Genomic DNA, 16,208 nt, shown 5'->3' with positions numbered 1-16,208 from the left:
ACCACACCTGGCAGTAGTCTCTAAAGTCTGGAAACACCCACACTCCATACAATTTCCTCCATCTATGTGTACACATCATTTCACGAAAACATTATACTCCCCGAAAGATCAGACAACGGGGTGCCTTGGAGACTAACTAACCTTTGCTGTTTACAGTGAACGCTATCCTTGAGCAAAGGTCAAGAGTGCAAGGCTAGAGGGAACACAGCAGAGGACACAGTCACAGAGGTTACATCTATTTGGCCTGCACACATGTCCAGAAGGAATGACAAAGTGCTGTCTCTGCTGCACAAAGGAGGCACTGCTGTAACGTCTAGAGATAAGCTGGGCATTTGCACCGTTCTGTGCACTTTCTCAAGACAAGGAGATGTCATCAACGCTATTCCATGAGATGCTTTCTAAGACCATTTTGAAGAAAAATATCATTAATATCACCGTGAGATGTGTGCTCACCTGGCTCATCGTTTGAAGTAGCAAAGACACTATTATAAGACCTCCGGACACGCAAGGTTATGCAGCCATTTTCATGTAGGCAAAACAGGCCATCGCGCTGAGAGCAGGGTATAACCTTTAAACAGAAACAGGTTGGTTTGTAAAACCCAACAGAGCATTAAATATATGTCAGGAAACTCAGCTCATATTTGAAGAATATGGACAAAATAGGAGACACACACAAATATTTCTCTAAGATTTAATGAAATAAACATTTCAAAAATCTATTTGGAAACCTAAAATTAACTTGTCCTTGACATCTATATAAATTGAATTACAGTTTTGTGTGTGTATATATTTTTGAGACAGAGTCTTGCTAGGTCTCCTAGGCTAGCCTGGAACTCACTTTGGAGCCCAGACTGGCCTTGAATTAAAGGTGACCCTCCTGTCTCAGTCTCCTGAGACATGAGGTTACAAGCATACACCACCATGCTTGGCTCTTACCTAGTTTAGTAAATAGTTCAGCACCAATTAGAACAATTTTTAGTTAAGTCCAACCAATTAGAAGTGCAGGAAATAAGGGGCACTGAGTAAGATCACTGCTATCTCAATAGAAGATAGAAGGGGACACATAACTTTGGCAAGGTCATGGGCTTGCTAAATAACGTTCATAGTAATTGATAGATACCTGCAGAAAGGGAACTCCAGTTCTTTCTATTGCAATCACGCCCACTGTTTGATTCACTTCCAGGTCAAGGATTAAAATCTCCCGGGGGTAGAGCAACAGCATGTGGTTCCTTTTGGAAGGCAGATAGGCCAACTGGAGGCAGTCGTTGAGAGCTACAAATTCAGCACTGAGAAAAGCATGAAAGAGGAATCATCAACGTCGGCATCAAGACCCCATCACATTAAAACTGTCAAGAATGAACTAGTTCCTGAAATGACCAAAAGGGATTAGCATCTGAAACATAGACCTCACGTGTTGCTAGAACTCAAATGGGCTGGGCAGACACACGTGTTTTTAAATCTCTGTGACATAAAGTAAATAGTACAGAATTCTGATTATAATGAGATGGTGGCAGTACTGACACTCACAAGACAGATTTATTTTTCCTTTGCAATTAGAAGCACTAGATTGCTGAAATACAGACTTGGGTTTAAAACATAAAACATTCAGGGTGACAAGAACCACCAAATTGGGAGTACTGCTGCCGTCTATGTGAACGGGGCAGCACCTCCTCTCCTCTGTCCTCATACTTTAATGCTATCCTAAATGCGGACGTGAAAGCATTCAGTCCAGTTCACTTATGGGACACGAGGCTCTTTCCAAAGCTCAAGATCACATGACAGAAAACAAAGCAAGCACAACAAAACTATGTAGTCTGCTAAACGATTACATTATTTGCTTGTGACAATGAATCCACAAAAATGTAAAGGGCTATTAGGGCACTAAAAAGGCAATCTTAAACCATCTCAGCAAAGGATAGGAGATGCATTACCAGTAAATTGAATCAGACTATGGCTCAATATACAAAAGCAGTATCAATCTACAAATTCAAAATGTATTTATAGCACAATCTTTTAGCAGATTCATTCAATTAATTATTCACAATCTAAGCAGAATAATTCTAGCATATTAAAGATGATTTCGAAACAAATACCAAGAAAACTTCCAAAGCTATAAAAAAATATAAAATTGTAGTTCTAGCAAACACCAGTAATCTATTTGTAATGCACACAGAGAGTTCCTTGTAATTTTACTCAGCTGCGATTTCTTACATAGTCCCAGTTCACACTTTCTGAATGCACGGGACAGGTCTGGCACTACACTGTGTCTGTCTACCTCTGTCACAAGTCTCTAAGTGCTCTAACGCCCTGATGCACAGACTGGGAGAGTGACATCTGAACAAGGTTAAAGATGTGCTCATAGTCAGAGTATCCTTGGCCCCCAGCTTTCAGCCACGCTGGGCAATGTCTTCACTCGCATACAAACGTCCACCTCTTCTTGACCGGGGAGAGGGCCCAGCATGTAAGTGAGGAAGTGTATCAGTGTGAAAATCCAGCTTCCTCCAGTCTTCATGTGGCCAATGACCACGGCTTTAAAATTATTTCCTATTTTCACAAGTAAAACTAGGATGTTTTTTAAATTTTAACCTATAAACCCAGTGAGGAGGTCCTAGCACAACAGGGGGCTGAAGAGGACAGTGAACGCTGAGTCTCTCCAGGGGAGGTGAAAGAGAAAGTTTATCATAATGTAGCTGCAAAATTAACCTTCTCAGAAGTAATGGGCAGAGCTGCGAGCTCACAGCAGTCTTTGCCCTGCACTCACCTAGGTTTCTCCTGAGTGATTAAAATCTTTACTTTATGGAGAGCCTTCTTAGCTCCCGTGGCCGTGGCCAGCTTGTTATGAGCTGGGCTGGAGTGTGGGCTGGAGATGTACACTTTCTTCCCAGGGCCTGAGGGAGGCTTGGATGGAGAGAAGTCCGAGATAAAAACAATGCCCTCGCTGGTGAGTACTGTATCAAGAGAAGCAGAACTCTGATTAAGGGTCAACCCAGGTTAGCACACAGCTCTACTCCAGCCCATGAAAGCAAGATAATGGTACTTTAAGGCTTGAGTAGGCAATGCTATACTGACCACTTGGAATGCTGTCCCACAGAAACAAGAGTCCATGACAGCTCACCAGAAGCCTCCAAACTGAGATTCTGAATTACATCTTTTTTGTTTGTTTGTTTGTTTTGGTTTGGTTTGGTTTTGGTTTTTCGAGACAGGGTTTCTCTGCAGCTTTGGAGCCTGTCTAGGAACTAGCTCTTGTAAACCAGGCTGGTCTCGAACCCACATAGATCCGCCTGCCTCTGCCTCCCGAGTGCTGGGATTAAAGGCGTGCGCCACCACTGCCTGGCTCTGAATTACATTTTATATTAAAAAGATTTTGCAAGATTTTTGGCATCAAGAACATTGGTTCTTTCAGAAAAAAAAAAATCTATGCATAGACTTCCATTCCCATTTTATCCTATAATTCAAGCATTTTTTTAGAATATACAAGCCACACGTGAAGACTATTACATGTAAGAAACCTCGTGTTGGCCAGGCAGTTCTCTGTGAGTTCGAGGCCAGCCTGGTCTATAAGAACTAGTTCCAGGACCCGTACCAAAACTACAGAGAAACCCCTCCCCCCCAAAAAAAAACGATAAAAAGAGAAAAAGAAAACTTGTGTTACCTTCAGCCAAGCACAAATATTTGATTTGATGGCACTAGATTTTTATGATTATTCTGGGCTACTAAGTCTAATAAGTATCTTTTTCCTTTAAAAAGAACAGCCTAAACCTTAGGATAAAAGTATTTGTTTGTATCTGTATGTCTACATATAAAACACACACACACACACACATACACACACATGCCTGCACACAAAGCAGAATGCCAACCAAAATTTCCTATCCATGAGACAAAAGTATCTCAGCACCACACTTAGTAATACAACTTAAGCCTTCCTGTGACTTAGAAAAATCATCTCCCTCACACCCTGGCTGATACTGCGTATACGGCAGGGAACCACACATGTGTAGGCACAGGGATCCAGGCAATGTTATGACAAGTTCGGCACATTCTGTGCAAGTGTAAACACAAAGTGGCAGCTGACACGTGAAAAGTAGAGAAGGCAGGACGCACGTGATGGATACCTGAAATCCAGCAGTCAAGAGACCAGGGAATCATGGGTTTGAAGCCAATCTGGAGATCTTTTCTCAAACTAATAATACACACATACATGTGTGCAATGAGTGTGTGTGTGTGTGCGCGCACACACACACTCACACAGTGCCTCTACAAGTCAAATAAGAGACACAGGGTTAACACAATGAACTCAGCCTAGTCCTTACCACCTTTCAGGTTCTGAAATGCATCCTCCCAGGTCTCACTGGCTGCCTTCTTTCAGGCCATTGTACTACACTGACTATAATGAACCTATTGTTCCTTTTACTGAATTTTTCAGCAAACCAATAGGTAAGTGTGTATGTATAAGTACATACACAGACAGGCCTGAACAAAATGTACTGATCTTATTTTTATAGCCAAGTTTTTCTCTTTACTTTTCTTTCTCTTTCAACATAGACACACTAAAACACACTGCCTCTCTCAATAAATTTTGATAGATAAAATCAGAATTTTGAATCACTGAAATCCACTAACTCCTCTGCCTCCTTCAAGCCTCTGATCATTACTAAAATAAAGTTTATTCTGGCCATTAATCTAATGTAACTTTACAACCCTTAGTTCCCATCCCTCCCCCATCTCCTTCATTGGATTTTATCTTCTTTATACCATTTATCACCTTTTAAAGACTTATTATTTTTTTGTGTGGGGGGGAGGGGTGCCACATACATGTGGTTGTTGAATTCCATGAAGCTGGATTTATAGGAGGTTGTGAGCCATCCAACATCAACATGGGTGCCAGAAACCACACAAGGGTCCTCTGCTAGAATGGTCCATCCTCTGAACTGCTGAGTCATTCCTACAGCCCCCACTTAATATCTCTTAATACACTAGAACTTATGTATTCGCTCCATTCATAGTTCAGAGTCTGAAGCTGGGAAACTCCATCTTAGTTCCCAGAATAGGAATACTAGCTAAAGCAGTATCTGTTGAATCATAGAAAAAAGTGTATTTTTAAACAATAAAACTACACAAATATCTAAAACAATTCTCATCTTTAGATAATTTAATATACAAAACACAAAGTTAGCAAAAAACTTCTACAAAAAAAAATTCTCATGAGCTTGTCTTTTACACGAAATAGCCTCGACTGCAATCATGTTTTTAAAACCAAGAACTTTGACTACAGATGAAACAAAATTCCTGACTCAAGTTTTTTAAACAAAGTCTACTTAAGTCTGATCTAAGATCACAGCAGCCCTCTGTCCCAAAGTAGTCCAATACTATTCAGCCATGAATTCAACATGTGTATTGAAGGGACACTAGCCCACTTGAGCATGTGACTTTGGCAGGCCTTGATCTTCCTCTCCATTCCCTCTGTCTTGCTAAAAAACCATTAGATTTCATTCCTAATAGCCACCAAGGTCTATTCCCTCATTTGGCTACTTTTTCCTCCTGATGCTGACTACCAAAGTCCACCTATCAGAAGCCCCTTTGGCTCATCTAATTAACATACCTAATTAAAATTAAACACCTCATCCTAACACAGGGTTTCCCCCTTTACCTTTATAAACCACCAACTGCCTATGTCCACGTCTGTCTTCTCTCTATCCAGAGATAGTCCTTTGTCCCTCTGGGACAAATACCCCTTCCCCTTTTTCCTTGTCCCTTTTCTCCCTCGTCTCCTATCTCCTTAACCACCACAGTCTAGCCCACTCTAACACAGAATTCCCCTTCCCCTCTTCTTAAGTTACACTTGCAAAATCCTTTGCTGCTGTTTGCTGCCTGAGCCAGAAAGCAGCTACTTTAACTTTTCTTCCCTGCTTAAAACAGGTGTTTGGGTGTGGTTTGTGTCTAATCTGGGGTCCGGGAGGAAGCCCCTACTGTGCAGTAGTTCCCCTTCATGAATGGCTTGCTAGTATAAGTATATAACAATAAAAGTACCTGCAAACGGTGTGGGGATACAATTCACTACGTACATCAGGAACTGCAGCTATCTGGAGGTGTGCTTCTCCAGTGATCACTTTAAAAGTCACTGAGGACAGATAATGCATGCCATGTATATAATACTAATTTCGTTTTTATGCTTCCTAAAACTAACTTTCTGCAAATAATTATTACTTACAAGTTAAATGGGAGGGATCGAAAGGGTCAAAGGAAAACGAAAGGATGTTATCTGCATAGCTCTTCTTCCACAGCTTGGTGCCAGTGTCTGCATTCCAGAGCACGATGTAATTTGGTGGGTGGATAGCAAGCAGCAAGTCTCGGGAGGCATCCTGATTCCACAGCCACTGCACATCTGCACCAGAAAGATGAGAGAAAAACCTCAAAATGTCTGATCACTTTGTTCTTGATACTTTTCCAAATGTATAACCCTTAAAATCCAATACCCGCCCCCCAAATGTGATCTGCATGCATTATCAGGCTAATTTTATATAAATATGAATTGTTTGGTTCACATCTCGATTAACCTAGTCTAACTTGAGGGCCCAGCCATGAGGGGAGCCCATGCCTGACACTGCCTGGATGGCCAAAATCTGGAAGCTGATGGCTCACTGGACCCTTTTCCTCCTACTGAGTTGTCTCATGTAGCCTTGATATGAAGGTTTGTATCCAGTCTTTATTGCAACTTGTTTAGCCATGTATGGTTGATATACTGGGAAGGGGAAGCTGCAGTCAGGATGTATTGTATGAGATAAGAATTAAGAAAAAGAAAGCAAAAGAATTATGCAGGGCTAGAGAGACGGCTCAGTAACTGAAGTGCATGCCCTGCATGCTTGGGGACCCGAGTTCAGATCACTAGAGTCTATGTAAAAAGCTGGGCACGGTTGCACATACCCGTAATTGCAGCATTGCTATGGCTAGATGGGGGCAAATAGGATGACTCCTGGAAGCTCATTGGCCAGCTAACCTGGCTTGTGTGATAAAGATCCAGGCCAACCAGAGACTCTGCTCAAACCCAAGGGAGAAGGCACCTGAGGACTGGCACCTGAGACTGTCCTTTGTCCTCCACATTGCGGACATACACTGGGATATACTTTTGCACTCAAATCCACCTCCTCACATCCCCTCATATCCCACACGTGTGCGTGTGTGTGCGTGTGTGTGTGTGTGTGTGTGTGTGTGTGTGTGTGTGTGTGTATGTGCTTCAGCCCAGCAGGAGACATTCTAAAAGACTAGTCTAAAGAACACTGTAATAGTTTTAGAAGAATAACATTAAAAGAAAAAAACCAAGCACCTCTGCTATGAGCATGAGCAAAAGTCTGTTGATCTCTAAGACTTTATCATCAGTACTGAAAGCCGTTTCACTGCAGTCATCAGACAGTGCACTTGACAGTTTGTGCTGCCATAGCTCAAGAGTCTCATCAATATAGCTGAGCCCAACACTGAAACTAATGCGTTTTACTATAGCATGAATCAGTTAAAATTTAAGGAAATAATGCCCAAAGTGTACTGACAGGGGAAAGGAATGTGAAATTCCTATCAGAAGATAGGCTAAATACCTCCAAGAGTTAGACTGGAAATAACAAAAGCAATTAAATGGAGAGAACTAACGACAAGACCTTCCAAGAGCGTGCATCACCAAGCTCCGCAGAGCTGGGGACTCACCTTGGATGGGCTTGGCATGCTCTTGGATCTCACACTGAGCAACGCCTGCTGCTACATCCCACACGATGATCTTGCCGTTGACATCGGCAGAAGCCAGGCGCAGACAATACGGTGAGCCGATGTGATGGTGGTAGTTCTCCCGGGCCCACTTAACCTGGTTTAGAGGAGAAATCGGATACAGCATCGGACATCATCTCCCAAAACATCAACCATTCAGACGATAAAAATAGTTTGGTATGACTAAGTAGAAAACTAGCATTAATTTTGAAATGAAGACATCTTTATTATTTATTTTTAAGTGGTGTATTTGATTAAAAGTTTCATAATGCCTTTGAAATGTGAAAAATGATGATGGATAGCCTAGATATTTTATTAACATCAAGTATGAAACCAAAATTTCTCAAGTGCTTGGTAAAATTCCAAGCCATCTTGTAACTTAGTTTTCCGAAAATCTAATTTTGGCAGAACATCTAAAATCATGAATAACTAAGAAGAATATTTTCTATTCTTAAAAGGCCATGGAGGCCTTGTGTTTATTATTATCCTAATTAGAAAAACACGTAATCCAAGAGCTAGGGAGGAAGAGGCCGGGATGTCTGAGGAAAGCTGTCTGGCTACACTTTTCATTCAAACTGATGAACTTTGGGTTCAGCAGGAGACCCCAACTCAATACATAAGATGGACAGCCAACTAGTAAGACACCTCCAGGGCCAACCTCTAGAAACCACTTAGGCAGGCACACACAGCTCTTGTGCGGGCTAGTTTATGTCAGCTTGACACAAGCTGGAGTCACTTCAGCAGAGGGAATTTCAGTTGAGAAAATGCCCCTTTCAGATTGGCCTTGATTGATGATTGAGTGCTGTAAGAAAGCAGGCTGAGCAAGCCATGAGAAGCAAGCCAGTAGTGTTCTTCCATGGCCTCTGCATCTGTTCCTGTCTCTTGTTCCTGAGCTGATTCCCTGCATGATGAACTACAAGCCAGAAGCTGAACTAAGTAAGCCCTTTCCTCCCCAAGTTGCTTTTAGTTGTGTTTTATCACAGCAATAGAAATCCTAACTAAGAGAGCCCCATAAACACGCGTGTCCACACATGCAAACATGGGTATATGCACACACAACATACATTAATTCTCAAAGTACATTAAAATATAAAAATAAAAATAAAGTTTGGCCTGTTGGTGCATTAATAATTCCTGATATTCTGGAGGCTGAGGAAGAAGGATACAAGCTCCAGGCCAGCCTGGGAATGCAGCAGCATCCTGTCTCAAAATTGGAACTAAGTGAAATACGGGCTGGGTATGCAGCTCAATGGTCATGTGCATGGTAAGCATGGTGAGCATGTGCAAGCCCTACCTAGTGTCACAAACACAAATTAAAAGTCTACCAGAACTCTAAAGTAAATCTGATCAAATTCTTGAACACTGACTATTCACAGAGTAAGAGGTCCATCTTAGAGTTGTCACCATAAGTCAAAGCATTCCCTGGCTAGCCGGTGCTCATAACCATCCCTTCTTCTCTCTCAGCACCCTGTTAGTGGACGATGTGTTATTACCAGCTCTACACAGCACACCATGGAGGCCTTGTGCTTTTATTCCGTAACCTCAGTGTAGATTCTAAATCTGCTGTTCAATGTGTTTAACTGATAAACATCATAAATCTTCATATACACAGAAACATAGGTAAGCACACATGTCTACACATATAAACAGTTATGTGTAATGAATGTCAAAGTAGAAAAGTAATAAATTATAACAGAACTTATGGAGAAGGCAGAAATAAGTTTTCTGAATATGAATTTTACTAATCTTTACACTCCTCAGGTAAAATTCTTTTTAATAAATGTGTCTGTGTCTGCGCATGTATATATACATTTGCTTTTGAACATCATGTGTATTGTGTGTACTGTCTACACACAGGTACATCTGGTGGACTTCCACTATCTGCAGTTTGCAAACATGAACTCCCCTTCTTGCTAATGTGTGTTTATCATGCAAAGCCAATACTTGGAGGGCATTTGCAGAGAAGGACAGCCAGGTGACTAAGCAGAGTTGACCGATACATGCAGGGGACCAGCTGTGGAAAATAAGGCATCCTTACTTCTGCTCTCATGGTGCAAATAAGTGTCCAACTTACAGCTATTTACTGCTATGTTGTCCATATTTGGGCTTTTTCTTGGCAATGTTATTGTCTAAAATGCTCCCAGCCCACTGCTGCTTACTGTACCTAAGTATAATAGGTTACAATGTACCTAACCAGATAAAAAGTGTGAAGTGCCCTTGCTCAGAGATACAGTTGTTGGTAATGAGTTCAATTTCAACAAAAACACAAGTGCACAAAGGTTGTGTACTGACATGGTGATACAATGTGTGCTTAAAGGCTCATCGGATTTTGACTGCTTAGAAGAAACAAGGTATTAGTAGTCCCTAACTCAGTGTCTGAAGTGACTTCATGAAATATAATGACTTGGAATAACAAGAAATGTGTGTGCATGTTTACAGGTGCAGTGCTGCAGGCTACTTACACAATTCCAAGGAGTTTATAAACTTCTGAAAACTCCACTATGCACCCTGAGCTACTAAAACAGAGAAAACACAGGAAGGTACACTGCATACAGAGAACCAAGACAAGAAGTTTTCACCAGTGATTAGTGAGCGAGAAGACAGGAAAGTGATATTCTAAAATTACTACTAGAAAATACAATTACCAATGCAGCAGTCCACATCCTTTGAGAGTATTTTTTAAATAAAAATTACTTATAATAATTTCTTCAGGCAAAATAAATAGACTATCAAACTGAAGCTTGAATCTACACATAAATGAAACTCTAGAGAAGACAAAAGGGGAAAGGGAAGGAGTGGAGATGACAATACTTCTATTCCTGAAAGACTCAAACCAAAAACCTCTCTACAGTTCATAATACTTAATGGTGAAGGACCAGGTGCCTTCCCCTACGCTAAGGAAGGAGATAAAAGAACCACTTAGTATCCTGATTCACTGAAGTTAGAGTCCTGGCCAATACAATATGGAAAGAAAAAAACTGAAGCAAATACAGACTATCAAATTAAACTCTGATCCTTAGCAGATACCATGAATCGATGCATAAAAATCCAGCTCAAAATTACTAGTTTTAAGAGGTGGTAAGTTTATCAACATCATAGGACATAAGTGAAGATACAAAAACCAATTGATACTGGTTTCCTCAATCTCATATCATAGGCAAAATTAACTTTAAATGTATCAAAGACCTAAATAAAGAGCTAAAAACAAAATTGTAAGTTGTCTTGATGATGGAGAAAGCCATGGTTTCTTGAATATAGCAGAAATGTACATGTTAAAGAAAGAATAAATTATATAAAAATTAAAACTATTTATTCTTGCTGGGCGATGGTGGTGCACGCCTTTAATCCCAGCACTCGGGAGGCAGAGGCAGGCGGATCTCTGGTAGTTCAAGACCAGCCTGGAACAGAGCTAGTTCCAGGACAGGCTCCAAAGCCACAGAGAAACCCCGTCTCGAAAAAACCAAAAAAAACAAAAAACAAAAAAACTATTTATTCTTGAAAAGGCACCATCTAAAGAAGTGAAAAGAAGATCCAATAATGAGAGAAAATGTCTGCAGATCACATGTTTGTCTGATGAGGGGCTCATCCTTAAAACATACCGCTAAGGCTTATAACTTAATAACAGAAAGACAATACATTTCAAAACGGAAAAAGAATCCAAGTAGACAATTTTACAAAGGCACACAAACAGCCAACAAGCCTGTGAAAAGATGCTCGTGATCATCCACTGGGAAAACCCTAATCAAAACCACAGTGAGACTCACTCCCACCCACAAAGAAGGTTCATGTTTATACGCTCAGCGCATGGCAGTCAGTGTTCAAAACTAACGGACCAGTCAGTGAGACGGTAAGTGACAGAATTGGTGTTTTCACTCACCTCTTCAAAATGCCCTAGAACGAGCACTTGGCAATGCACTCTGGGTGGACATTAAGTCATGTATGTGTAAATGCTAGGCAGCCCTAGAAACTGTATTTAAAGATGGTTTGACATTCATAACTATGACTTAATGAGAACCTGATGATGTAATAAACTTAAGGCAGACTGTTATGGGATTAATGTGCGATTGAACTTACCTTAACAATATCAGCTTTATGTTTTTCTAGAACTTGCAGAGTTTGGGCAGTATTGGAATCAATCACTACCACAAGCGAATGACATCCATAAGCAATTAAACCTTGCCAGCCCCTGCCAAAACAGCAATGTTAAAACGTAATTAAAAAACAAAGCAACTGAACTTTCCTCTTGCCTATCATAAATGACTCTAATTCATATGTACCATCATTAATAGTATTAGTTAAAATCAAAAGTTTATGATATCCTTCCATTTATATAAGGCCCTAGCTAAGCTTACAAATAATTTAAGAGTCGTTTCCACTTAACCGGACAGTTCTAAAAGATGTGTACATTGAGCTTTGATGTGTAAGCCAATCTGTGCTGGCTTTGTATGTACACACTTTATCTCATTCAGTGTCCAATAATGTTTATTTTTATAACAACATAGAATCCGCAGTGTGCCTAGGATAAGTGACTCGTCTTAGTCCTTCCAACCAGATTTAAAAAAAAAAATTAACAGAAGACGTTTCGGCCTCCATAGCAACATTCCCAGCATCACAGCCATGAATCACACATTATTAATACTTCTCAAAGCTTCGGTGTTATTTTACTGTAGAAAGAGAACCGGCTGTGGAGAGGGCTGTACCTCACAGGTGCACAGGACAGAGTCTGGGGCACTGCTGAATGGGTGTAAGTGAAAAAGAGGAGCATGAGTGGCTAAGAAAAAGACAGGACCGGGAAGAGATAAGGTGACAGGGAGTAGAGGGGGTGAAGCCCTCGCAGGTCCAGATTGGCAAAGAGGAAACGGGCACAGCAAAGGAATAAGAAGCGGAGAAAAGAACACAGGAATGAAACCGTGTTTGCACCTAGGAATTGCCCACTCGGGACGTTTGCGACTTATATGACAACAAAAGCATCTCAGCTAAAAGAAAATCTGGGAGCTGTGGGTGACCGGAGGCGGTCTAGGAGGGGAAGACCGGAAGCCCCGTGTTCTTCCCCGTCCCCTCGCGAACTGCGACCTAGGCCGGCGGCCGGAAACACTGCCCTCACCAGTCTACCGCCGCCTTGTTGTGCGCGTTGAGCACCCCGGTGAGGGTGCGCGCCGACACCTTGAAGTTCACGGTGTAGGGTAACATCCCGGCGGCACAGCGGCCCTCCCCACCGGCAGGCAGGAAGCGACACGCTCAGCCCTTCCGTTCCAAAGTCCGGGTAGCCGCGTCAGCGCCGCTGTCTGGTTCCGTGGGATCCAAGGTTCCTCCTTCCAAGAGTCCGTGTCTGTCTAGGATCTCACTCTCCAAGTTCCTCCCTCTCCAGAGTTCCGAGAGTCGAGTGAGTCCCACGCTTTGTGCCCTTTGCAGCTACGCATGGAAGAAGGGTTCTGCTGTCAGTCGTACCGGTTTCTTCCTTTTGGGAGACAGATTGCTGGAAATCATGAAAACAAAACAATGAAGACCCAGTTTACCTTTCTGACTCGGATTTGCTAATGTGGAGCAACTACCATTGCCAGGCTCTGTTTGTTGTAGACCTGTAGGGATATGCAAATGAAGACAGTGCCTTTGCGCTCATAAAGTGTATGGAGAATAATAATCAAGTTATTTTAGAGTTGCAGTTACAGGATTCTCGGAGAACCCTGAAAGTATTAGCAGAAAAGAACAAAAGAACACCAGCGAGGGAAAACAGGGGCAGAAGCGGTGACCAATTGCAAGCGGACAATTAAGAGCCAAAAGTTTCACCGGCTTTACCAATTAAAATTGGTAATTATTTGAGAAAGCAGTTTCCCAAGAATGATAAAATAGCACAGTGACATTACCAATATGTCCTACTTGGCATCCGAAGCCTATAACAGATTTCCTTACCTTGCTCTAACCTGACTACCTGATTTTTTTTTTCCACCTATGTGTTTGAAAAATACAGTAAATGTCTGGGAGCATTTTGATCCTAGAGTTGGGGGACTTAAGCACCAGGAGAAAGTTCTGAGTATAGACAAGACCAAAGAAGTGCAGCTGAGTGAGGGCCTAGGAGGAGATAGAGTCCCCAACGCGCTGAATTTTGTACTAGTGATCACTTACCATCCCTCACCTCTCGGAATTTGCAGCTAACCTAAGAAATTCCTCAGCAGCTCCTGATGGAAGTCAGCATGAAGTTACAGCCAGAGTGACTACCCCAGCTCAGGGTTTCAGCAGGGAAGTAGGTGGGACCTCTCTGGCAGTTCAAGTTCCAACCAGTACGTTCTTGCCTGTGTGAGGATGGCCTGACCTTTAGAAGAGGCCATTAGCAACTGGGTGTCGGAGTCTTGGCTTGTAATCCCCTCACTTTAGCATTTAGAAGGAGGCTGCAGCAGGAAGACTGAGGTAAATTAGAGACCAACCTGGAGCTACACAGGGCTCTCACTGGTGCGAGGTCAGGCGACCCCTCCATTCCACGGGGCTCTGTATGATCAAACACCTGACAGCAGGACAGGTGCCAATTACAGGGAATATAGGAGAGGAGGGCTTTCTGGGGGCCTGGGCAATTCCCAGCCTGGAGCAGAGGCAGGCACTAGCCTCCATGATCCATCTTCTTTTTAACCCTGTTCTCACTTCCTTTTTATACTGTTTACTGTTTGGGACTCCAACCCCTAGAAGGGTAATGCTGACATTCATGGAGGGCTTCTCAGCTCAGTTAAACTTCTCAAGAAACATCTTCACAGATACACCGAGAGATTTGTCTCCTAGGTGATCAAAGCCAGGGGTTGCTATGGGGATGCAGATAACCAGAAAGCAGCCAACTAAAAAGCCAAAAAGCAAATGAGAACTGATCAAGCCAGCCCCTAGTCTCTTGGCATTATTCACACATATTCGTGTGTGTGTGTGTGTGTGTGTGTGTGTGTGTGTGTGTGTGTGTTGGAGGAGGAAAGATGGCTTGGGGACAACTTTCGTGAGTCAAGGCTCAGCACTTTATATCTGCCGTCCCTCATTGAATTCTCATGGACCATAGTGAAGGGTTAATGGCCAAAAGCCTCAGGAGAACTGAGAAGCTGTGGACAAGAAAGTTGACTTGATCGACAACACCCGTGGAAGCTTCTAATCAGGGATCCACAAACCAAACACAGTCCCCACTCTGGGGAGAGACTGCGACCCTTCAATCATTCTGGCTAAAGAACAATTCTGATTCTGGAGATACCTGTCTGCTTTCTTTAATTCCCATGTGGCCTCCCATCAGTTTAACCCAATCTAAGCCAGAGAGAGAAATATTGTATCTATTCTCTTCACAGAGTTGCTAATTTTGCTCATGTCACCTTAAGGAAAAGCTGACAGCCTGTTTCCAATTTCCCATCCTCCAAAGTAGCCACATAGACTCGTGACCTGAAACTCTTCTTACAAAAACAAAAAACAAACAACAAAAATCACCCAGAATATTTGTGTTTGCTTTCTCAAGACTGGGACTAAGCAATTTGTCGAGGACAGAGTTTATTTAGCTTATATGTCTAATTCATAGCCCATCACTAAAGGAAGCCAAGGCAGGAACTCAAGAGGGAAAGGAACCTGGAGGCAGGCACTGAAGCAGGGGTTATAGAGGAGTGTGACTCCTGGCTTGCTTCTCACGGGCTTGCTTTCTTACACAAGCCAGAATCCCCTGCCCACGGAGGGGCAGGCACCACCCACAGTGGGCTGATCCCTCCCACATCAATCATTAAACAAGGAAGTTCCCCACAGACTTGCCTACAGCAGTCTGGTGAAGGCAAATTTTTTTTATCAACATTTCCTCTTCCCAGAGGACTCTAGCTTGTGACAAGTTGACGAAAAGATAGGCAGCACAGTGCTTCTGAGACTGTGAAGCTAGATCTGGGCTCCGAGTGTGAAATCCAATCTGTGTGCTTTCAGCTATCATCCGTGTGTTCACAAGCATGACACACACAGGCAGCATGGCCATGTGACCTAAAGTGACTTGGAGCAGCCAGGATGCAAACAAGAAAAAGGTCTCTGGGATCTAGGACTTAAAGACAGCCTCTGTGTCACAGAGATGGTGACCACGAGTCCCTAGAGAAGGCACACGTGCCGACTGAACATCCTTCTAAGGCTTTTATATGGTTCATCCCCTTCAGCATAGTTCTGGACTCTGTGTTTAGAACCACAAATGGCTAGAGTTTATACTTAGGAGATAGCCAATCTGGCTGGGATAATAGTTTTACCCTAACACTGTTATTATTATTGCTTCAAATTCTCTCTCTCTCTCTTTCTCTCTCTCAGTTTTTTTTTGAGACAGGGTTTCTCTGTGGCTTTTGAGCCTGTCCTGGAACTAGCTCTTGTAGACCAAAATGACCTCAAACTCACAGAGATCCAACTACCTCTGCCTCCAGAGTGCTGGGATTAAAGGTGTGTGCCACCACCGCCCTGCTGCTTCAAATTCTTGTGTAAAAATT

At 42.5% G+C, this 16,208-nt stretch overlaps 1 protein-coding gene across 1 annotated transcript in view; it reads right to left on the bottom strand.

Moving 5' to 3' along the window:
- Wdr11 (WD repeat domain 11) overlaps positions 1-13,950 on the bottom strand; it is a 53,296-nt gene extending 39,346 nt beyond the window's left edge. Inside the window, exons 1-8 of the mRNA XM_075972463.1 lie at positions 13,876-13,950; positions 12,857-13,228; positions 11,827-11,938; positions 7,696-7,849; positions 6,212-6,385; positions 2,762-2,948; positions 1,121-1,286; positions 454-568 (exon numbers count right to left, since the gene is read on the bottom strand). Of these exons, the coding sequence (XP_075828578.1) occupies positions 454-568; positions 1,121-1,286; positions 2,762-2,948; positions 6,212-6,385; positions 7,696-7,849; positions 11,827-11,938; positions 12,857-12,942 (994 nt within the window). The 5' untranslated portion in view covers positions 12,943-13,228; positions 13,876-13,950. The remainder of the gene's footprint in view (positions 1-453; positions 569-1,120; positions 1,287-2,761; positions 2,949-6,211; positions 6,386-7,695; positions 7,850-11,826; positions 11,939-12,856; positions 13,229-13,875) is intronic.
- Between the last annotated feature and the right edge of the window lie 2,258 nt (positions 13,951-16,208).

The sequence above is a fragment of the Microtus pennsylvanicus genome, chromosome 5 (assembly GCF_037038515.1).
Source record: "Microtus pennsylvanicus isolate mMicPen1 chromosome 5, mMicPen1.hap1, whole genome shotgun sequence".
NCBI lineage: Eukaryota > Metazoa > Chordata > Mammalia > Rodentia > Cricetidae > Microtus > Microtus pennsylvanicus.
Note: the sequence above shows the minus strand (reverse complement) of the source record. Positions and strands in the feature narration are given on the sequence as shown.